Source organism: Musca vetustissima, unplaced genomic scaffold, assembly GCF_032173495.1.
Source record: "Musca vetustissima isolate MV318-11 ecotype Yass unplaced genomic scaffold, APGP_CSIRO_Mvet_v1 utg18561, whole genome shotgun sequence".
Classification (NCBI taxonomy): Eukaryota; Metazoa; Arthropoda; class Insecta; order Diptera; family Muscidae; genus Musca; species Musca vetustissima.
The window spans coordinates 61,371-86,792 of NW_026874366.1; the positions used below are offsets into that span (position 1 = coordinate 61,371).

At 33.5% G+C, this 25,422-nt stretch overlaps 1 protein-coding gene across 1 annotated transcript; it reads left to right on the forward strand.

Moving 5' to 3' along the window:
* The first annotated feature begins 3,937 nt into the window (after nucleotides 1-3,937).
* Nucleotides 3,938-19,863, forward strand: LOC133333221 (N-acetylgalactosaminyltransferase 4-like). The gene is made up of 5 exons (XM_061541552.1): nucleotides 3,938-3,989; nucleotides 8,097-8,292; nucleotides 9,037-9,600; nucleotides 18,353-19,124; nucleotides 19,186-19,863. The coding sequence occupies exons 1-5, from the start codon at nucleotides 3,938-3,940 to the stop codon at nucleotides 19,861-19,863; spliced, it is 2,262 nt and encodes a 753-aa protein (XP_061397536.1).
* The last annotated feature ends 5,559 nt before the right edge of the window (nucleotides 19,864-25,422 follow it).

Sequence of the window (25,422 nt, forward strand, 5' to 3'; positions counted from 1 at the left end):
TCCAAAAACGCTTTTGTACATCTTCCTAACTTTACATCAGTGACCCACATTCCAAATTTCAGAATTCTAGCTCTTCCCCTTCGCCTAATACAAAGGGTACCATATTTGGTACATTTTAGTACTTTTCGTACCCTTCTAGTTCGAATTTCCAAAAACCCAGCCTTATCTCACGCCTACACACCAACACCAACCCACACTCAAAATTTCAAGCTTCTAGCTTTAGCCGTTTCGTCTGGGCGATGATCTGTCAGTCAGTCACTCACTCACTCACTTAACACTAAGCTCTTTTATATATAGATAAATGTTAGGGTATTTTTTATATTCCCTATACAAGGTATAGGATTTTATATCTTTGTCCAGACGTTTCTCGAAGATGGAAACAATATAGAATCATAGTTACGTTTGATAATACGCTTAGAATCACTTTCTTAGTCGATTTATGAATGTCCACATATTTTTTGTAAACAAATTCGCATTTATTATCCAAATGAGATGGATGCAATTGACATAGGGTACTGCATTGAGTCTATAAAGATTTGTGCCAAGTTTTCATAAAATCAATTTATATAATCCTCTTATATAAAATTTCGTCCGATTTCACGTAAACGGCCCACAGAAAACCCAACGTTTTTCATATTTGCATGGATTTCCGAATTAAGTGCATAACGATTTTTTTAAGTCGACATTAACCATTAACCCTGTATACCAAAGGAAAAGTAAGGTAGTTTCTGACTTCCACGAGTCGCCCTGATGGCCCCATGTTGTATAGGGCCACAAAAATTTGCAGAGGCGTTGGGGAACACCTAAATAAGATCCCAATAAAAATAACTATAAGAGCTTAACCCATTCGAAAGCTATAACGAATTTACTATAATTGTTTTAGATAGATTATCATTTAAGAATGGATTTAAATATATATTATTTTAATACATATATAATTTCGAGTTCCTACATCTAGATCAGATCCGTATAGACTAATTTAAAACAAAAAACATCACGATAGTCCAATTTTTTAATGAATTACAGAGCTATCTTTTGATGGGTACAAATGTATCACGGTTGTTGATGTACGTATAATTTTTTGGTTATTGATCGTAGGGTTAAATCGATTCAATTTCTATATAGCATCCATAGCATATATGACCCGAACATCAAGGAATGGCATGTTTATCAAATGGGGCCATTTTGAGAAATAATACTTTCTTCAGTGGGGTATATTTTTAATCCGGAATGACATAGTTTAACCTATCAGTAATATGTATTTCCAATGTATCCAACATTAGATTGAGCGAGTAAAAAAGTGTCAGCCGGTTTTGCCGACAGATATATAATATATCCTTTGCCTATGACGTATATTTACCCTGACTTTTGTATGCTAATTTGGTTTGCGGAAGTCTACGGAATCACCGTTTAGTGAGGAGGTGCACTTTTGGCAAAAAGTAGAGACGAAAAAATATTGTACATTTCAAATTCCCCAGGACTCATTATGGGCCACGAATCCAAGTTTTGCAAAAAGTCAATTTCAGGTGGAGCCGATGAAACCATATATATTTGAAATCTGCATAAAAACTCATAAATATCATTAAAAATGTGTTTCAGAACCTAGTGCCAAGCAGAGTCAGAGGATATTTTAATAGTACACCTAAGTCTGTTTTTACACGGTAGATTGGTTCCAGAAGAAGCCGTGTAAAAAAAACCGTGTAAAAAAGACATTGATCTTATACATAAAGGGAATTCCCCTAAATTAGTGCTATTCACATTTGCTTTAAGTAAAAATTGTTTGTACGCGAAAATTTTAAATCTTAAAAAGTGTTCATAAAAAATTAAAATTGAATTTTTCTTTCATAAATACTTTTTTGTGATATGAACATACTTCGCAAAAATTAAATTTGACCAAAAAAAAAAAAAAAAATTAAGTACATAAAATTTCAAATCGTTCTAAATGGAATAAAATCGTCAAAAAAATTAAAAATATTCAATTTTCAAACCGCGCTATATCAAAACCGTGTACAAAAAGACCGTGTAAAAACAGACTTAGGTGTATATTTAATATTTAATAGTAGTTCAGAATTATGCGACCGTCTGCGATCGTTCATAAACTTAAGAGGTATTAGCAATAATATAAAAACATTCGTTGAAAATCTTATTTTAAAATTGCATAAAAAATTAAAATTGAATTTTACTAACATAGCCTGCTGATAATAAAATCGGAAGAAATTATCCTCACCTTCAACAAAATTAGCTGTAATTTGGTGTTTTAAGTTCGCATTGTGTAGCACATATTCTTAGCAAAAATGATAATTAATTATACTGCAAAGAAATTAAATATTTAGTTTTTTCTTATATTAGATCCGCCATATTGAATATATTTTATTTGATTTTCAAAATCTGATTTCACATTTGCAATTAGGGGCCATAGACCTACAAAACGTTTTCAAAAATAATTTCATTAATTAAACTTTTAAACAAATTGACAGTCGTATTCGACCCATCCCATTATTTGTTTATCGTTTTCGTGCAGAACAGTAATCAGCGTCCTCGAAACTCATATATGTGATATTTCTTTATTTCATAAACCCACTGCTCTAATTATGGCCACAAATGGGATCTGTTATCAATTGGGGACATTGAGCTTTCCACCAGTAATCGAAATTATGAATTTTGCCTGACCCATAGAAAGGCAGGAGCTTTAGATGGGCTCCACTTCTCATCCAAGGAAGTGATTACATCGAAATACGTGTGATCGATTGGTACCTGCACTTTGGTGTCTGGATGTTAGTTGACGCTTTGTATTTACGGTCCTGTAAACACCAGGTAGGGGTCATATACTCTAACCATCTCTGACATAACTTCGTCCAACAGACAAACACCATTAATTTTTTTGTAGTTTTCTCTTTACAACCCCAAAATAACAATATGGAAAATCATTTTCAGGAAAAGAGACATGCCAGGGAGAATGATCACACATGTACAGCTTGGTCAGAAGGTCATATTAAAACTTTTTAACGGATGCATGTACGTACACCAGGTCAAAAATCTTGCCTCGTAATATTTGGTTTTCGGTTCAAGAAAACAAGGACGAATATGAGTTACCAGGAGTCTAGATAGACAGATAATATATTTTACATAAATATTTCTCATTCGATTTGACCTTCACCACGTGGGGTGCATTAAAAACTTTTTAAATCGGTTGGGACCTTTATTTGTTATTGCATTATATAGTAGTAGGTTATCCATGCTTATTGAAACAATTATATACACTTCATGAACTTTAAAGTTGCCAGCAAAAAATCCTTATGACTTGGCGAATTTGTTATACTCGCCAAGGGCATTCATCATATAAAGAACTTTGAACTCCACTTTGTGTCACAGTGTTATTTGGTTAAAAACAAATTTGTTTATATCTGTCAAACAAATTCGATGTCTAAATGTGTCACCAATCAATCTTATTGATGTCTTAATCAACAAATTCCTGTAACTAATGTTCCAAAATCTGCAGACATCAAATAAATCTCTTTCATGACACCAAAATCAAAAACGGATGACTGAACGAAACAAGTGTAAGTAACAATTTATGGGAAGCAATGATTTTTAATAAAATGTGTAATAATTTAAACTGTTGAATGAATGAATGGATAAGGAAACGAGAACAATCATCGCTGCCAACTTTCGCACAGACCACGTAAAACGACTTTTAAAATACTTTAGATTGAAATCATTTCCATTCACTTGGCAGCCAGAAGTTTAATCGTTGAATACTAGCAGTCTGTCAGAGACGAGTACAACCGGAAAGGAGTAGGTAAGTTTGTTTGAAATGTTCTCTGGCGTTGGAAAGTGCATTCATGCTAATAAGTTGTGACAGCATCCTTTTTTGTTTTTATTTTCTTGGCTAAGCGACTTTACATCAATTTACACAGGCACACACGCACACGAAGACATGTCCGGCTGGCAAACGCAGCTAGTATATGATATTGTGTATGTGCACACGGGTATGTGATGGAGAGTGTCCTTTAAATACTTGTGAGTGGGTGGTGGTTAGGGGGGAAAAAGGGACAAGCAACGTCGATTGTCTTCGGTAAATGTGTTTAAGAAAAAGTTAAAAAACTTTAAATAACAAATAAAATGAAGATAATGGTGCATGAAAAATGACTGCAGGAAATTACTTTTGTCGCATGAACGCTGAAGCTGAAACAACTTCTGACAATCCTTAAACATGAGTGATGCGAGTGGCTGGCCATGACGACGATGATGATGATAGAAGCCATTGGTATGAATTCTGTTGGACGTCGAAATTATGAAACGCATTAATTTTTTCCGAATGGAAAATGATAATGGGCAGCAACATCAACAACCATACACTAATGTTCATTGTTTCAATGTTACGTTCAAGAACAACTAAAGTTAAAAGCTCCAAATTGGTCTAAACGTTATTAGCGCAGCAGGAGTAATGAGTAACACGTTTTCCCTAATGGAAATTTTGTTTAAGAAAATTGTCCTTTCTTTTGAAATTACATGAAAACAATAGCTCAACATTTAGCATTTTCAATGGGGGTTTCTTTTATAATTATTTCTTCTTTGAAACGTGAAATCCATTATTATGTGATTTATTGTTCATAAATGAATATCTAAGGAGACTTTGATAGCAATTCTAAAGCTTAAAAGCGGAATAATGCAATTATTCAGTAGAAACACAGAAATTCCACTGGAGACTATTATCGTATACAAAAATTGGTATTATTTTCAATGTCGTATTTGAAAATATTTGTAGGAGTGGCTACTGCAATACACATTTTATTTCCACCTCGTTGCTCCACCAAATGCACAGTGAATGGATTTCTTCTATATTTTAGTATCGGCTACATTAAACAAGTTTGAGAGATGTTCATTGTTACAAACATAACAGTTTGAAATATAAATCGAAACCCAAACCCTAATGTCTGTTTAGAAAATATTTCCTCCTAATTATGGTACTAATATATCTTACGAATCCCTACAAGATAGCTTATTTTGTTTACATCTATTTAATTTGAGAACCTTTTGTTTTGTCTCAGTGCCGAACAAAGATAGCGTAGTGTTGATATCGCTTTCAAAAAGCTGTTTGACTCAGTTATCGATGATCCATATCTGCTTCTGGGGATTATATCGAATCATGGGCTAGTAGTTGCGACATGGAAAATTCAATTATTCCTCAAACTGTCGGATGAGCCAGATGGTAATGACGCCGGACGCCTGTCCGAATTTAATGTCATGCCATTCTGGTGAACACTGGTGAAAATATATAGACGATATATCTAAATCTGAACCGATTTATACGAAACTTAAAACTTAACACATTGGAGTGCAATATTTTATCGCAATCGGAAAAAATGGGTATTTAATGCACCATTTAGATAAGTATCCGCTAAAAATATGGGCATTTCCGGAAAAAGGTAAACCAAAGTCGAAGAATTTGTTTCTTTAACTGTGCTTAAATACGTGAAGTAACGGCTAAAAATACAAAGAAAGACTACATTTGTCATTTTTTCTTCTTGTTCTTAGCATAAATAAGAAATTTAAAGACTATTAATGCAGTCACTGCAGAAATAAAAACTGCAAAGTTAGTTACGACGAAAATAACCGGTAAGGAAAATAGTAAAGTCGGACGGGGCCGACTATATAATACCCTTCACCACTTTGGGTATATTCAACAGATGGAATCCTAACAGATGTCGCATTTTTTGAAGGACTATTAACATGAAATTAAACATGTACTTCTGGAACCTATACTAAATTTTGGGCAGATATAGAGTTTTTTCTTACAATGGGACAAAATTATGTAAATAAATTTAAAGCAAAATATCGAAATCTAAACCGATTTCATTGAAACTTGTCACATGTTAGGTTACACTTATTCCAGTGTTCCACATTTTGAGTTCTTAATTTACTTATAAATCCAAATTTCGTGCAAATCGAAGGATATATAGGGTCTTTGGTGCACCATTTACATAAAATCGGAAACAAATATATGTGGGAGCTATATCTAAATGTGAACAGATTTTCACGAAATTTAGCACACATCTTTCTAGACGTAATTCAGAACACAGTGCCAAATTTCTTGGAAATCGAAGTATATATAGGGACTTTGGTGCACCATTTACATAAAATCGGACGAAAATATATATAGGAGCTATATTTAAATCTGAACCGATTTTCACGAAATTTAAGACACATGTTTCTAGACATAATTCAGTACACTGTGCCAAATTTCGTGCAAATCGAAGGATATATAGGGACTTTGGTGCACCATTTACATAAAATTGGACGAAAATATATATGGGCGCTATATCTAAATCTGAACCGAGTTTTCCCAAATTCAATAGGGTTCGTCCTTGGGCCAAATTTCATCCAATTCGGATCATAAATGCGACCTGTACTTTGTTTACAATTTAACATGGACAGACAGACGGACTGACGGATATGTATAAATCGACTTAAAAAGTGATTCTATGCATATTCTCAAAAGGAACCATGTGTCTATCTCGTTTCCTTTTGCCTGTTACAAACATATGCACAAAGACATAATACCCTGTACCACAGTGTGGTGAAGGGTATAAAAATTTAATTCTGAGCCGATTTTCTATACGATACGCTATGTACAATTTCGTTTTAATCAGACAAACATTGGTAGTTTTATATACCGTTTACATCAAATCGGGCGAACATATATATGGGAGGTATATCTAAATTTGAACTTTATATACGACATTTTAGGCTCCATCCGGTACGCTGTGAAAAATGTTGTCCCAATCTGACAAACACTTTTCTGCACTGTTGTAAAACCTGAGGAAACTATATATGGGATCTACAAATAGATTTGAACCGATTTTACCCAAAAGAGTTCGACCTTTAGCTTAATAAGTAAAAAATTTCGTCTCATTCGGATTCTTTCTACAATAAAACAATGGTCAAAAGGGCTTACAGAATCGACTCAGAAAGTGATTCTATGTAGATCGTCAAAAATAAATGCTGGACTATCTCATTTCCTTCGGCGTGTTACAAACATATAATATACACAAAACCCTAATACCCTTTACCACAGTGTGATGAAGGTTATAAATATGGGGTTGGTGTCGGAGCCTTGTATCTTAATCATGAAAGTCCATTGACACATCGTACAGGAAACTCTTCTATGTTAAAAAGTAACTAAAGAGGTGATAACATTGCTAATAGGGTAAGGAGCTGGCTGTTAAAATATTTACAAAGTGTTCGAAGGTTAGTACAATAGGTAGTGAGTTGAAGAATGTTACTAAATTAGTGCAATTAGTAGATTGGGAATGAATGGAGCTCGAATTTTGGTAGGGTGTTCGCTATTATAGCATAGTTTCATTCATTTCAGTATTACGATTCCATATTATCATTCTTATTTACAATGCTTTCTTTCGAGTTATAATAAGTATTCACTTTTATTTTTTAGGTTACAATTCTGATTGCAATCTTTGTTTTCAATGTCTGTCTCTGTTTTCAAATATGCCTTATTACAGGGGGTTTATAATCAATTCCATTGTTATGGAGAAAAAAGAGTTATGACCGACGACCCCATTATAATCAAAAAGAAAATTGGTGACGCAAGAACAGTCTTGTAAAAAATCACAATTATCATAACAATCATCATAAGCAATATCAAAGAAATTATTTTTGTCCTTTTTCTCCCCATTTTTTTTTTATATTTCCATTCATTCATATTTGGTGTTGTGTTGTGAGGAGGAATGGCAAACAAACTACGGGGTAATGCGAAATCAAGTTTTCTTTTATGACAAATGAAAATTTAAGGAAATTGTCCATTCTTGCATAGATGAAAGGAACGTTGCTCGGACGTTTGGACGGTTGCTTGTTATGCCGTCGTGAAATATGAAATGTGTCTAATAATCATTACAAAGGCGACAATTGGCTACAAAAGTCAACGTATTATTTATCCTTGGTCTCTTTTATTTTGCTTTCCTTGTATTCTTTGCCGACTGGTGTTGGTGGTTTCCTGCGTCTCTCACCCTTTGTTCCGCCCCATTCTTTGATTATTGTGTGATTGGGTATTTTTACGATTGTTAGTGTTTCTTACTTAGAAACTATTGCCTTTTGCCGTCATTACCATTCATGCCGGCCGGATTTTTGTTACGATTCATTGGTCTATGATTTTGCCAATGTTAATAATGGAAATTACTTGAAGATTTGCCTTCATTCATCGTCATCATCCTCATCGTTGTCGTCGCTATCATTTATACCACATTCGCAGGAGGGAAGAGAGGAGTTTTGTGAAATGCCTATAAAACTATTTGAAGCAAGGACACTTAAATGACGGTCATTATCTTTATTTCGATGACGATTATCCAAATTGTTATGTATTCTTTTGTAAATGATAATATTTTATACCCTTAGCCTTAACACTAATGATAGGACAAAAATATGTCCCATCGAAATATCGGGCCAAATCAGTTTCTGACAATTTATAGTCCCCGTGCTGCTGGCGCAAGGGAGTCTCAGATTTGATCTAAACTTTGCACATCAAATTCGAGATATATAAATACCTATTTTAATCAATCCATCACATGTCATTCTGAAATCTATGCAAAATTTCATGTCTATCAGGCAGACTTAGAGTCTCCGGTGTATCTTTTCATGAAATCGGACGAAAGTATAAAAAGAGACCCCATATGTCTACTATTTCTATTATTTTAAGATTTTTCAATAATCTGTGATATTAAACTATTTTTGGCCAACAACATTCTGGTACATTGATAAATCTATTTTCAACATTTTTTATACAATCAAGCATCTTTGGCGATAAGAAAACATCTATTTCTTTTTTTTTTATCAAAATCATGTTAAAAATTTGTTCCGACATCGTTGCTGGAAAACTTCACTTAATTTAATAACATTTCACAGCAATCATGGTTTCCATGTGTCGCTCCACATAACTGTTTGTTGAAGTTGGCGCGTCAGTCATTTTGCGTTAATGGTATCGATAACTTGTCTTTATATTTCCGTGTGACTTCCACGCTCCAGAAATCTGGTGACAATGCAACCGCGCCACTTTAAACGGTTCTTGAGAAAATTCATTGTTTTTGTTGTGACGTTAATTGTACTGACGGTGATTACCATCAAAGTGGTTGAACAACGTTTGAGTAAACAATTGTCGGAGAATTTAAATCAATCGGTTCTAGAGAGAAATGTAAAGCATGATCATCGACATTCTGATATTCCGTTTTTACATAGCCCATCTGATAATGAGGAGATAAAATCCCGACGCCCCCGTCCTGCTGTAATAAATGGTCATCCCTATATTAGGCCCATTTTGGAGGGTGAACTCAACCTTACGCAGTTTTATGATGTCAGAGTGCCATTTCAATTGCCCGAACCTAAGGGTCCCAAACGAGATTGGCATGATTATGTGGCAATAGATAACGATGCTAAACGTGTGGGTTTGGGTGAACATGGAACGCCATCATATATTACCGATGAATCGAGAAAGAAATTGGAGGAGACATTGTATAAGGAAAACGGTTTCAATGCCTTATTGTCCGATTCGATTTCCGTGAATCGTTCTGTTCCAGATGTTAGAAAGGAAGAGTAAGTCGAAATGCTTTAGTAATATATATATATATATATGGGCAATATTGCCAATTTTTTAACATAGCTGAAGCGGAGGTTCACCCCTTTATAACTCGGGAACTACTTAAGTATATGAAAAAAAGTGAATAGTTTTGGGTTAATTGATCTGTCGTTGCAAACTGCTCATGATATTGACCTCCAAACTTTATTTTGGTGGAAGCTGTGTCTACTTTAATGTAAAAAAATGTGTAAAAACACGTTGAGGCGAACCAGTTTTTTATGTTCTCTATCGATTTGTGACTAAGCCACTCATTGCACGGTCTTCGTGTCAAAATAAAACTAGAAGCCAACAAAATGGGGACTACGCCCCTTATGTATCATTTTTCAAAATTTTCACCGCATCTACCTTTAAATGATGCTGACATTTTGAAGCTCGATTTTGAGTGTTTTTTTAATTTTAATTCTAGTTTAATACGCAAACAGGAATTTCTAAAAATCGATTATAAGATTATTGTAGTCGCGAATCTGCGTCATTTGATATGTATTTTGTGTATGTAGTATGCACAGCTTCAGAGTAATACTCATCCGAAGGTGCGAATTTTGTGCGATCAAATTTCTAAAAAACCTATTTTTCGGTCCAAATTTTTAGATCTGTCAACTGAGTGATATGGGTACCCGCGATCAATAAGGTTTTTTACGTTTCGGATGATATAAAATCTTCTTCGTGAAAATCCATCTACCAAAACGGCGGGAACTGGCCTTCCAAAAACAAAAAATGTTTTTGAAAATATCGCGGATTTACTTGCGTTTTCTGTGTATCATTTCCGCTTCAATAAATGGCCTCATACGGATGTTGATCTTTTTCGAAAAGATAACTTTAAAAACTTCAGCCGAAAGAGAGATGTACGCAATTTATCTCAAAAATAGATGTTGCTGGCACATCCATGGTTCTTAATGGACCACATTGAAATGGTATAGATCGATGTATTTTTTTAGGGTGCACACCGAAATCGGATGCGCGTTGATGGCATATGGAGTTTTTGGAAATTATTCGCGTTTTACGATTTTTTGGGTACTTCAATGTAACGTGCGGCACATCTTAGCCGTCAAATGAAATTTCGCAAAATATACATGGATTGGAAGATAAACTTCAGTACTTCCTGGAAACCGCATGCGCATCAAATGATTTTGAGAATTACGCGATTTAGACGCAATTTATCTCAAAAATAGTGTGAGCTGGCACATCCATGGTTCTTAATGGACCACATTGAAATCGGTACAGATCGATGTATTTTTTAGGGTGCACACCGAAATCGGATGCGCGTTAATGGCATATGGAGTTTTCGGAAGTTATTCGCGTTTTACGATTTTTTGGGTACTTCAATGGAACGTGTGGCACATCTTAGCCGTCAAATGAAATTTCGCAAAATATATATGGATTGGAAGATAAACTTCAGTACTTCCTGGAAACCGCATGCGCATCAAATGATTTTGAGAATTACGCGATTTACACGCAATTTAAAATTTACATTTCATAATATTATTTTATTTTAAGATTTATTACTATTTATAGAATTCTAAGATTTATCGGAAGGGTCTTGATATAATCCGCAAGGCGTATACTTATACACAAAAAGTGATTATTATTATATATGTCAATTTTTCGGCGAAATTCGGGTAAAATAGCAGAATAACCCCAAACATTTTGTTCTGAAATTTCTTGTATACAATTAAAAAAATAAATATGATGACATTATTTTTTCGAACCAAAAACAAATATTTTTCCTCAATATCTTGTTTTGTTGTCGCTGTGATTTAGAAACCGCTACACGGACTTGTGTGGACTTGATATCATTTGATTCATCATGGTGTTTAGATTATGTAGATATTTCTAAATTATTTTTTAGGTGCGTGTATGTCATTAATATAATGAAAATATTGATGTAATCTGCTATATTTTTTTATTTTTCTCATATTTCGCGAATATGTGCAACTTTATCGTGATTATTATAATATATTCATATTCTTATTTTACGGAGGAAGATATATATCAACGTTTTTGGTCAATATAATAAACGGCGTAATTTTAAGATTTTTTTCTTATGCTCAAAATTAAAACCTCGATAACTTTTGCGCGCATCAACCAAAAATTTGATCGCGAACGGTTTCGGAGTCAGGACATTTTTCTCTATATGTGTACCAAAAATCATAGATGTGTCACAAAAACAAAAAAGCTGATTTTTTGAAAATGGAATATTAAAAAATTGGCAATATTGCCCATATACATATATGGCAATATTGTCAATTTTTTGACATAGCTGAAGCGGAGGTTCACCTCTTTATAACTCGGGAATTACTTAGGTATATGAAAAAAGTGAATAGTTTTGGGTTAATTGGTCTGTCGTTGCAAACTGTTCATGATATTGACCTCCAAACTTTATTTTGGTGGAAGCTGTGTCTACTTTAATGTAAAAAATGTGTAAAAACAGGTTGAGGCGAACCGGTTTTTTTACGTTCTCTATCTATTTGTGATTAAGCCACTCATTTCACGGTCTTCGTGTCAAAGTAAAACTAGAAGCCAACAAAATGGGGACTACGCCCCTTATGTATCATTTTTCAAAATTTTAACTGCATCTACCTTTAAATGATGCTGACATTTTGAAGCTCAATTTTAAGTGTTTTTTAATTTTACTTCTAGCTTTAAGGGGACCCCCCCATTTTCGGGGTCAAAATTTTTGTTGACTTAATTCCAATCTACACTAATTCAAGAATGTCCCTGCAAAATTTCAAGTAAAAATCTCAAGAACTCTTGAAGATATAGCCGATTTATTGTGTCAATATCAAGTGACGGCTGAAGGGCTTCTCAAACTTTAAACGCGTTTTTCTCTAAACATTTTTTTGCGAATGGCGGGCACGATAACTCAAAAACTAATAACCCAATCGATTCCAAATTTTTACACGTTTCTCTGTGAGTGTATAGCTATCGTATGAACTAGGATAAAGCCAATCGGTGAAGATCTTCCTTATTTTTTAACTTGGTTTTTGGTAAAAAATCGGCGATTTTCCAAAAATATTTTTTCAAAGGTCCGCCATTTTGTTAATTTTAGAGCGAAGTCAATAATCCTAGTTCATACGAGAGCCAGACATGTACTCTTTCTAACACCGTTGGAATTTTCGGATTCCGATGTTTCAGTGAGGAGTTATCATGCCCGCCATCAAAAATAAGGACTTTTCTTTGATCACAAAAAACAACAACAAAACAACAACAAAATTTTTTTGTAAATTATTTTTCTTCCTCTTTAAATCTTCAAATATATATGTGCAAAGTTACAAATCTTAACAAGCATTGGTATTCATTTACCAGCCCATTTAAAATCTTAAAAATAAAAAATCGAGAATGGGGGGGTTCCCTTAATACGCAAACAGGAATTTTTAAAAATCGATTATAAGATTATTGTAGTCGCGAATCTACGTAATTTGATATGTATTTTGAGTATGCAGTATGCACAGCTTCAGAGTAATACTCATCCAATGGTGAACATTATGTGCGATCAAATTTCTAAAAAACCTATTTTTCGGGCCAAATTTTTAGATCTGTCAACTGAATGATATGGGTACCCGCGATCAATAAGGTTTTTTACGTTTCGGATGATATAAAATCTTCTTCGTGAAAATCCATCTACTAGAGCGGCGGGAACTGGCCTTCCAAAAACACGAAATTTGGCAAAAAATGTTTTTGAAAATATCGCTGATTTATTTGCGTTTTCTGTGGATCATTTCTGCTTCAATAAATGACCTCATACGGATTTTAATCTTTTTCGAAAAAAGAACTTTAAAAACTTCAGCCGAAAGAGAGATGTGCCCAATTTATCTCAAAAATAGTGTGAGCTGGCACATCCATGGTTCTTAATGGACCACATTGAAATCGGTATAGATCGATGTATTTTTTTAGGGTGCACACCGAAATCGGATGCGCGTTAATGGCATATGGAGTTTTCGGAAATTATTCGCGTTTTACGAGTTTTTAGGTACTTCAATGCAACATGTAGCACATCTTAGCCGTCAAATGAAATTTCGCAAAATATATATGGATTGGTAGATAAACTTCAGTACTTCCTGGAAACCGCATGCGCATCAAATGATTTTGAGAATTACGCGATTTAGACGCAATTTAAAATGTATATTTCATAATATTATTTTATTTTAAGATTTATTCATATTTATAGAACCCTAAGATTTATCGGAAGGGCCTTGATATAATCCGCAAGGCGTATACTTGTACACAAAAAGTGATTATTATTATATATGTCAATTTTTCGGCGAAATTCGGGAAAAATAGCAGAATAACAACATTTTTTTTCTGAAATTTCTTGTATAAAATTAAAAAAAATAAATATGATGACATTATTTTTTCGAGCCAAAAACAAATATTTTTCCTCAATATCTTGTTTTGTTGTCGCTGTAATTTACAAACCGCTACACGGACTTGTGTGATTTTGATATCATTTGATTCATCATGGTGTTTAGATTATGTAGATATTTTTAAATTAATTTTTAGGTGTGTGAAATATTGATGTAATATGCTATATTTTTTATTTTTCGCATATTTCGCGAAGATGTGCAACATTATCGAGATTATTGTAATATATGCATGTTCTTATTTTACGGAGGAAGATCTATATCAAAGTTTTTGGTCAATATAATAAACGGCGTAATTTGGAATATTAAAAATAATGTCAATATTGCCCATATATATATACAGTGAGTGTAATAAGTATTTTGCCTCAATACAAATTTGAAAAAATTCCAATATATACGTCTAAAGCCAGCATACTAAAGACGTAAAATGAATTATGTGTGATGGAATATGTTTGTTGACATATTTAGATCGTATTTCTGCAAGAATCACTGCGAAAGACCTATTGGTCTCGAAGATATCGGCCGAAATCTATAACAAACCAAAAATGTTTATCACAAAAAAGTATTTTGCTTTTTATTATTATTTTAGAAAAAAATATTACATAAAACACGTTTGGTCTTTTTATAGTTACAATTGCGGTTAACCAGATACTATAAGCGATTTGCCGACGATTCCAATACATCACTGCATTTTTTCGTGGGTATTTTCTCAAATTTACATTCAATACATTCTTCAGCAGTATCTCAATTAATATTTGGTATTTTTTCGTCCTAATCTTAAGATGAGAGTATTAAACATAGTCATTGCGGCTTCAAAACATCCCAAATATGTTTAGAATAATAAACAAGAGGTTTTGCAAAATATAACGCGAGGAGAGAACCTTAAAAACTATTAAAACCAAAATCCGACAAACACATTATTTAAAAAAATATCGCGAAACCCAATTTTTCTGACTTTGAAATTGCTATGGTCCAGTAATATTGATCTAGGAATATATGCGATGGAAATACCAATACGGGGGTCAGATTCAAAGATATGAACAGTTCTAAAATAGTAGAAATAAAAAACCATACATGAAGTTCGGAGAAAACATCATTATTCGTCAAACCCTATTGTCTTTTGAAAAACTGTGGTAGCTGGTGGCGAATACGCATTCAATATTTTATCTCCGATTAACATCATCATAGATAATTCATTTTACATCTTTAGTATGCTGGCTTAAGGCGTATATATTGGATTTTTTTCAAATTTGTATTGAGGCAAAATACTTATTACACTCACTGTATATATATATACATATATGGGCAATATTGCCAATTTTTTAATATTCCATTTTCAAAAAATTAGCTTTTTTGTTTTTGTGGCATACCAATGATTTTTGGTACACATATAGACAAAAATGTTCTGACTCCGAAACCGTTCGCGATCAAATTTTTGGTTGATGCGCGCAAAAGTTATCGAAGTTTTTAATTTTGAGCATAAGAAAAAAAATCTTAAAACTTTTACACATTTTTTTTACATTAAAGTAGACACAGCATCCACCAAAATGAAGTTTGGAGGTCAATATCATGAACAGTTTGCAACGACAGATCAATTAACCCAAAACTACTCACTTTTTTCATATACTTAAGTAATTCCCGAGTTATAAAGGGGTGAACCTCCGCTTCAGCTATGTTAAAAAATTGGCAATATTGCCCATATATATTATGAATATAAGTGATAAAATATTGATGTTATCTTATCGATGGTTGTTTTTGGTAGGTTTCAACACTGTTGCCGATGACAAGACAGAAAACGTATTTTACTTATAAAACATTCGCTCGCAAAGAGGTACATTGTAAATCTCAATGTTACGTCATTGGGAGCGAAAATGTGAAATGGAATCTCAAATCAATATAGAGATGCCAATATTTCAAATATATTACTCCTGGGATGTTTGGTATTGAAAATGGGATATTTCGGTCCACTTTTTCCTGTAGCCCTCATATATTATGAAGATTTTGGGCATGTTTTCTAAACTAATTTGCTGTAATTTAGTATTTTAGTTTCTTACGGGGTTGAAAATTTTCTTACTAAAAATTAAAGTACCCCCTAATATTCGATATTTTTTGGACACCATTTTTCAACCTTATCAGTTGTAATTTGGGTTCTCACTGGGTAGTAAATCTCCCTACGAAAAATTTGCCAATGTTTCGATGTAGCTCCCATAAAAATGTACCCCAAAATATTCCGTATTTTAAACTTTTGGTCACGTTTTTTTAACCGAATTACTTTAATTTAATAAATAGGTAAATTGGACAGTTTTTTGGACAAAAAGTCATTTTTTCAATTTTGGAAAATAAAATCTTTTTTGATGTCATTAAAAAGAAAACATGTCAAATTGTATGAATCTGTAAGATTTTTTGCGTTAAAGTGTCTTAAAAGCGGTGAAAATTGTTGCCAAACTCTAAATTTTGAAAATAAAATTAAAGAAATAAAAAAATTTTAAAAATCAAGGCTAATTTTAAAACGTTTAAAACCGCCAAATTCAAAGCATAAGCATAAAAATTAAACATGGAGAGTATTAACGGTGGTGTGTGCTGTTTATTTAATATATAATATTTGTTAATACGTTTGTGTAGCGATTCAAAACTTGCGTAGTTGACTATAATAAAAGAAATGTGTCTATTTTTTACACATAAGTCATTTTAGATAGACTTTTACTAAAATGTTTAAATTTGTCTGATCTATTGACAACTGAAATATATTAATGAAAGCCTTCTAAATTGATTCCAATAGGTCTCAAATTGCGATTTTTGCGTTTTTCAAGATATATCAGTTTTTTGTAGGGAACTTCAGAATAAAAAACAGTAATATTTTCAATATTTGGTTTGATGAAAGAAATAAAAGCAAGGAAACATATTGTTGTTCACAACGTCCCCGCAAGTAAAATTGCCAATAACAACAATTTGGACGAAAAATACGTCAAATTAAAATAGGAAATTAGGTTATTTTGCATACATTTGTCAAGATGCATCGAACGACCAAGCAAGATAGAACATTTCCGCGAAAAAACGAATACACACGAATTTTGATTACAAAATAAATAACGTGACTCTTAAACCGTAAATAGGTTGTCGAAGGAAAGATTATGAGAAAAAAATCTAAAAAGTGGATAACAGGAAATGTCGGACTTGAGTTCCCCTTAGAATATAAACCATCAAAAATTTGCTTTATTTACTTTTTCAGGATTGATTAAAAATAAAAAAAGTGGCGTATGAAAAAATGTTGTTCAGTATATCCAGTGTTTACTATAATCGTGTTCGACTGTAGTAAGCATGGTTTTAACTCACTTTTACATATTTATGTCCTTAAGGAGTATAAATGGGTACTGTATTAATCGTTATTAATGCAAAAACATACGACATTGTAATAATTATTCCTTTAAAAATCTAATCGCGGGGTCCAAATTTTTCTTAACTTACTACCCTAATCGTTTTCAACGGTTTGTTGTGTATAAGACAACTAATGAAAATGCCTGAGAAAGAATTAGCTTTGTTCGTTATATGTGTAGTTGCTTATAACCGTTGTTCGTTATATCCGGTTTTTACTGTGGAAATCTGCGTTTTCTCTTTCTTGTACATATGCATCATTTAAAAAGTCAAAAAATCGTTTAAAACCGCTGTTATTAATTTTTGCTTCAAAAACAGGGAAAATTACCTATAGTGCGATGTGGCAGTAATATGATATAAAGCATATGTATATACAGAAAATTAGCAAAATATTTAATTTTTTTAAATATCCCCTATATAAGAACATCGCCCCATTGCCAGTATTTTAACGGTTTTAATAAAATGTTCTCATCGAAGTGACTATAATTTTGCGGAAAATTGTCTACATTGGCCTATGTTTTGATATAAGGCCCACATAAAGGTCTCGTTCATTTTCCTAATTTTTTAGGTTTTAGTAGTATTTTCCCCGCATTTTCCAACCTGAGTGTCTGTAATTTGAAACATAATTTTTGCTGAGAACGAACAAACTTTTATTACATAATACAATAAATCGTCTGGCCGAAATTAACAACGTTTTTACCAAATTTTGTGCAATCTAATAAATATCCCGCTAATTTTGCATCAATAGTACCACCATTCTTTGATAGAAATTTCTTCGGAAAGAAATTTTATTATTGTTTAAACAATGGTATGACTATGTTAGGCAACATCAAGTAGCTTTTCTCTCTTTGTTGAATAATACAACTATCAATTTCAATTTGCATTTATTTGGACGATGCCTATTTTTATTTTGACTCCGACAAATTATACTTCTATTACTTGGCACCAACAAATTTAAAATCTACATATATACTTACAGATGCCGCCACCGACAATATCTGATCCATTTGCCAACGACAAGTGTGGTAATCCCGTTCTATAACGAATACTTTAGTGTGCTAATCCGAACCCTGTATAGCATCAAAAATCGCACACCTCCTGAACTCTTACACGAAATTATCATTGTGGATGATTTCAGTGATCGCGAATATTTAAAACAACAATTGGACGATTATGTGGCCAATTACTTTCATGGCTTGGTGAAAATTGTACGACTGCGAGAGAGAACAGGTTTGATAGGTGCCCGACTGGCTGGTGCTCGTAGTGCGACCGGAGATGTTTTGGTGTTTTTCGATTCTCACATCGAGTGTAATTACAATTGGTTGCCACCGTTGTTGGAGCCCATAGCCATGAATAAACGCATCTCCACTTGTCCCATTATCGATAGCATCGATCATGGCACATTTGCCTACAGCGGAGGATATCAGGAGGGATCAAGGGGAGCATTCGATTGGAATTTTAAATACAAACAAATGCCGGTGTTGGAAGTGGATGCGGTGGATAAAACTCAGCCATATCGTAATCCAATTATGATGGGTGGTCTATTTGCCATTGGGAGAGAATTCTTTTGGGAAGTAGGTGGCTATGATGAGGGTCTTGATATCTGGGGAGCAGAGCAATATGAATTGAGTTTCAAAATATGGATGTGTGGTGGCCTGCTGATTGATGTTCCATGTTCTCGTGTGGCACATATATTCCGTGGTCCGATGACACCGAGGCCGAGTCCTAGAAATTATAGCTTTGTGGCAAGGGTAAGTATATGTATTGTATATCAAAGAAATTGGCATAACTTTTTATTTCAATTGTTTTCAGAACCACAAGCGTGTTGCTGAAGTGTGGTTGGATGAATATAAACAATATATCTACGAACGTCTTCCGGATGCCGCTGCCATCGATCCTGGTGACTTGACCAATCAAATTGCAATTCGTGAACATTTGAAATGCAAATCATTCAAATGGTTTTTAGAAAATATCGCACCCGATCTACTAGAGCAGTACCCTCCTGTACTGCCACCCAACTATGCCTCGGGTGTTATTCAGAGTTTGGCTTTCCCCACATACTGTATTGATTCCATGAATAATGGTGTGAATAGTGCAATAGGTCTGTTCACCTGTGCTTCGAATAAAACACATCCGCAGGATAATCAGTTCTGGGCGTTGAGTCATTTCCATGATATACGAAAGAACTCGGGCGATAGAGACATTTGCTGGGATGTAATGAATTCACATGAGAATGCCACGGTGTGGATGTGGTCATGTCACAACAAGGGAGGAAATCAATATTGGTCCTATGATCGGGAGCATGAAATGATAAGACATGGTGTTAATCGAAAGTTTTGTCTGGAAGCCTTTGTCAACGACAATGAGAAAATCGTCGTCGCGAATGCTTGTGATAAATTAAATCCAAGGATGAAATGGACATTTGGTTGGTTAAATGAGACAGCTCTGAATGGGATTGAAATGCATAAGTTTAATAGTAATATTATTTAGAGTTTGATTTTAAAAACTGTCGGTCATATATAAGAGTCATTATGGTTCTAAGTAATAATTTTTTTAAATAATTATTTTATTAATTGTGAAAATGTCAGCAATAAAATATGTATTATACTTTGAATGTTTGCTACAAGTAATTGATGATAAACGTTTATCTTTATATCTGGCGGGTAATACTTATTTAAGTTTGAACTAATATAAAAATACAGATCACATATCCCGATCCTACACCCATACAATGATCCTCTAAATTTGAGAATCCCAGTACACTTTAGTAAAAATTTCCAAAATTTCCTGTATATCCCAATCCTACGCACCAACAGTGATATCCTTTGTAACTCCAAAAAATAACAGGAACATCATAAATGGCCACCTTTAATTTTTTTGCTAGGAAAATTTAATCTATGTTACCAAATTTCGGTTAAAAATGCGCTTATATACCCACGATACATATTTTCAAAAGAGGACAAATATTACGATTTTTTTTGTAGGCAGATTTGCTACTCAATTATAATTCAATATACTAAATTATAGGCAATTATAAATGATTACAAGTTCTTCTTCAGCCGACATTTGTAAATCCCAAAATTTTTGGAAACCTATAAAAATATATAAAGCACAAGGATATCATACTCTGTTTGATGTAGGGCATAAAAACTAAAATTGAAATTGGTTCACAAAGTTTTTCTAATTTCTTTGCCATAGTGTGACCCTTGGTAATTCCAACAATTCGAGAAAATGATCTCCACAATGTTTTAGGGTCATACTACCCGACTGACATTAAGATAATAAAATAAATATGTTTTACGCGTTTATGTCCTTTAATCATAAACCATTATATTTAATAACATCTTCGTCCAGACATTTACATCCGTCTGTCCGTCCGCGTGTCTCTAAAGAGCCACTGTAACTAAGTATGACTATAAAACACTTCCTGTACATCAAGTGAATTAACATAATTACCGGCAATTGCTGTTGCTCTCAAGCATTATCAAGTCGCTTCACATCGCCGAGTCTTCACTTTCATTTATTTGCAGCAATAAAATCATCAAGAAGCGTTCAGTCTTTAGCACTTAGCTGAAAGCAGCTGAATATAAAACACGTTTTATGGCTTTCATGTAGAACACCTTTGAACTCCACCTCTTTGGATCTTTCAGATTGTTTAATTATTTTGTTTCCTTCTAACGATGGCGGGCATCTTCCGCCCAACCGTGTGTCGTTGCGTATGTTGCACTTAAAAATGGCTCCCGAAAAAATGGAAACCTGAAAACAAACATGAAGCGGAACCCAATGTGAACTTTTGTATCATTAGTGCAATTAAACAGGTGCTCACAATGTTCCCCTTTCCCGTTTTCATCAATCCAATTCACAGACAGACAGGCAGAGGGGATAATGTAGACAGTTAAGAAGCTCAATGGCAGTCATCGTCCTGAAATTGTTGATGTCGTTGTTAATAAGAAATTGTTATATTAGTGTAACGGAAATGTTTTCTGAACGGGGAAGATGATGATGATGATGACGGCGATGATGGTTATGATGCCAATGACGGAGATGAGGAAAATGTGACGATGATGGCATACCACCACCATCTTCTCCTCCAACAGATAGTGGTATGATTTCTTAATTCAGCACATAGATAATGTTATGCGAACAAAGTTTCATGTTTTTCCTCTAATGCTGTTGCTTTAATGCTTCGGGTCAAAATTCCATTAGCACTGGGAGGATGTTAGATCTATTTTGTGTGTGTGGGTATGTGTTAGAAATCTGGGAACAGCTGCAGGCGCAAAAACACATCATTGCCATTATCATCTGTGTCCGCTCTAAGCTTCGGGCATGTTAATCCCTTTTTATTTTATGTCTATGATTTTTGAGATTTCATCAATTGTTGTGAAATTCTTAACACGCCCTGTACCGGAAAACGGATATTCTTCACACTTAAGGAGTCCTAATTGGCTTCACTTTTTCCATAAATACGAATGAATGTTTCAGTTTAATATTATTAACCCTTGTAAATATTGTTTATATCATGACCCAATTTGGAACATTATATTTGTATTGGCAAATTAAACGACATGTTTATTAGAACTTTTTTATGGGTTAATAGTAGGTTTACATTATACCAAATTTAGTTAACCCAGTGGGTTTAAATTGTCAATTTCTTTAAATATATGCCAAATAAATCCTCATAAAGTAGGTTAGCCCGTTAAAAAGTTCTAATGTAAATGTCATTTAACCTCTTCAATGAGAATTTATTTGGCATATATACAATATAAATGATTATTTAGATTTACTGGGTTTATTAAATTCAATACAATGTAAATTTAGTATGCGTAAAATTTTCCAGAAAAGTCTTTAATACTAAGGTCCAGACTCATTAGGTATGCTTCATACAATGGTATTCACTATTTTTCGACATTTTGTGGACTTTGGGCATGATTTTCAACGGGATTGGCCCTCGTTATAGCTCCCAAATACCAGTACCCCCCATTTTCGGCATTTAGTGGATTTTTGTTTAAAAAATTTTAAAAAGTGTAAAATAAAAGTGCTAAAAATTTTATTAAGACAAATTTGTAGAATTGGCTGTAACAGTACGTTTACATTTAACCGGATTTCGTTAACCCAGTGGGTTTCAATTGCCATTTCCTTTCCATATATGTCAAATAAATCCTCATAAAGTAGGTTAACCCCGGTAAAAAGTTCTAATGTACAAGGAGTTTAATTTGATATTTTGAATTCTCATTAGGTATAAATTTCCCTACCAAAATTATCAATGAGGGTCTATGTTTCAGGGTAGGTCCTAGAAAACAGAATTTTGGGGACGTAGGACATGTTTTTTTTTTCATCAAATTGACTACTATTTGAAACTTTGAAACCGGTTTTGTGGGGTTATGGAGAATGGCATATGCGCAGAAAAAATTTCCTTATTTTAAAGGTTTTAGGCGCATTCTCTGGATTTTTGTAGGGTCGGATAATGTTTATGTTTGGACATAGTCCTCAAATACAGGTTCCGCATAATTTTTATTATTTTGTATTTACCAACGGATGTTGTTGTAATTTTCGATGTAGGATCAAAGTAAAGAAGGGCCCGACCCACATAAACAAGGACCCGACCAATTTTCGGTATTTTTATGTTTTGGCTCCGAGGTGGTTGTAATTTGTTATCCCGGATTCCTTGAAAGTTATCATGCTTTCATATATTTTTTCCAGAAACATCTCATGTTTTAAAATAACTATAAATATAATACTATAATTTCTTAATTCGAATTCGTAGATGGTCATGGCGTAATTATTGAAGTTAGTCTCATTTGCTAAATCGATGATGTTTGAATTTGAAACCGTAACCATTTACGTACGACAAATGACATATTTGAAGATAATTAAATATACTCCAATACTATATAACAATTTTCGTGATATTTATATAATGTCTTAATCTATATAATCCGAATGATCTTATTGTTTTGAAGTTTTCAATGAGAAAATCTAAAGGCAGCACATTGAAAGTCATTTGTCAACGATAAAACCTCTTGTTGTATATGTTAATAATATTATATAAACAACGAACCCATATTTGATTCTGGATATGTAAATCGTGTGATTGTGTTTTCATGAAATCCATAATTCATGGTTGCGTGTCCATCTTTCTCTTTTATTCACTCTTGCTTCCAAGCATATTGTTGTAAAATGTGCCACTAGGTTCGAAAATGGACTTTATAAATACCAACGCCCCATATAATTCTCTTTTTTGGTTTTAGATCTTTCGAAAAATGTAAGTGTACGAAAAGATTATTATTTTGCCATAAGCAGTAGACACTTACCTATCTAAGGCGGAAATAAAAATGAGACTACTCTTCTTATTATACCATGTTAGATGGTAAATTCCTCGCAGACATTTTTCAATAAAGCTAATTTTTTTGTCATTGCCTTCGTAATCCTCACCAGAAATCTGGAGATATCGATAAGGGGTATACTCTGGTTACTAAATTTTTACTTTCCATACATCTTCAAACATCTTCGTATTCTTTAAATAATTCCAAAAAATATGACAACAAACTTACGCAACATAATACACAATTACTAACTTTACGTTTAATTAAACAACATAATAATCACACTAATTCATTTAAAATGTTAAGTACACTTACACGCATACACACACACCGGCAAACATAAGTGCGTAACTTATTAATTAAAAATAATGAAAGTTTAAAGCCCAAACAACCATTCCGGAGATTGTCATTGTCATCGTAATCATCAGGCCAAGTTAATACCTTAAAAACAAAAAGCGTGGCTGCACCCTGCACACGGGAAGGTAGTGGCTTATCTTATTAAATTGAGACAATTTTCGTAGGGGAGCTGAGATCAGCTGAACTATCTCGACTACAGGCAATGCACTTAAGACCAATTCGTTGCCCCCAAAACCCTACGAATTACACCCTCTCAAGCCGCAATATTTCAAAAGAAGTTTTCAAAATGTTGCCATAGAATGTCAAACAATGTTGTGAAAACAACTTCATAAAACTCTTATTTGAACAGGAAAGTTTTGTTGGGCGTGTGGTAACGGAAATGGGGTATAAAGTTATTCTGCCCGAACATCTTTGAAGCATGTTCGAGTTCGCACATACAAACACATACGTATGTGTGTATGTACAGTTTGTACATTCGGATGTGTAAATGAGTGAAATTGTCGTCAATATGTTTTCATAGAAAAACTTTTCCTTCAATTATTTCGAAAACCTTATTTAGATGATGTGGCGGCTGGGTGGTCTTATAAAGGATTCCCCGAACCAACAATATTTGTAGTTCATAGTTAGTTGTTTTCTCTGAATGATTTGTTGTTGGATTCTCTTTCATGTTGTATTATTTAGTTTTGCGATTGTGTCTTTGTTTTGGTTTAGTCTTAAGATTACTATTATAAGTGAATGAAAAAATACACTCGAAAAAAATTTCAGAATTTTTGGATCGTTATAACCAATATGCAGTTAAAAACTACTTTGGAAGGAGATTATCAACTACTCCACTTGAATATATTTTGGAATTGTTAGCAATTCAGGAGACTCTTACATAGAAATTGGTATCGGAAAAGTTACGCACCAAAATAAAATTTGTATACCCTATACCACATTGTGGCAAAGACATAGAAACCGTAAAGACTCGACAAAATGCATTTTGACAAAATAGTTTGTGAAAAAATATCCAGGGGGAATCAGGCATAACAGAGGCATGTTAACAATAAAAACGCAAATACGCGATAATGTGTGTATAAAATATAAATAAAATCAGAGATCTGTACTCAAAAAATCTTTTTTTATTTTGTAAGCTTGCGATATAGCGTTTAAAATGTTTAATATTGTTTGCTCTGTTGTTATGATATCGTAACAACAGAGGAAAAGCCATCTATTGGAAATTGTTGACGTATCGATTGTCCTATCTTTATACTTTTATGTCTTTGATTGTGGTATATGCATAGAATCACTTTCTGAGTCGATTTATGCCTGTCAGTCTGTCTATGTTAGATTGTAAACAAAGTGCAGGTCGCATTTATTAACCGAATGA

Coding starts and splice junctions, on each gene's coding strand:
- LOC133333221 (XM_061541552.1), top strand. CDS start 3,938: ATGTCCGGCTGGCAAACGCAGCTAGTATATGATATTGTGTATGTGCAC. Junction 3,990..8,096: donor TATTGTGTATGTGCACACGG/GTATGTGATGGA, acceptor TTTCTTACTTAG/AAACTATTGCCTTTTGCCGT. Junction 19,125..19,185: donor ATTATAGCTTTGTGGCAAGG/GTAAGTATATGT, acceptor AATTGTTTTCAG/AACCACAAGCGTGTTGCTGA.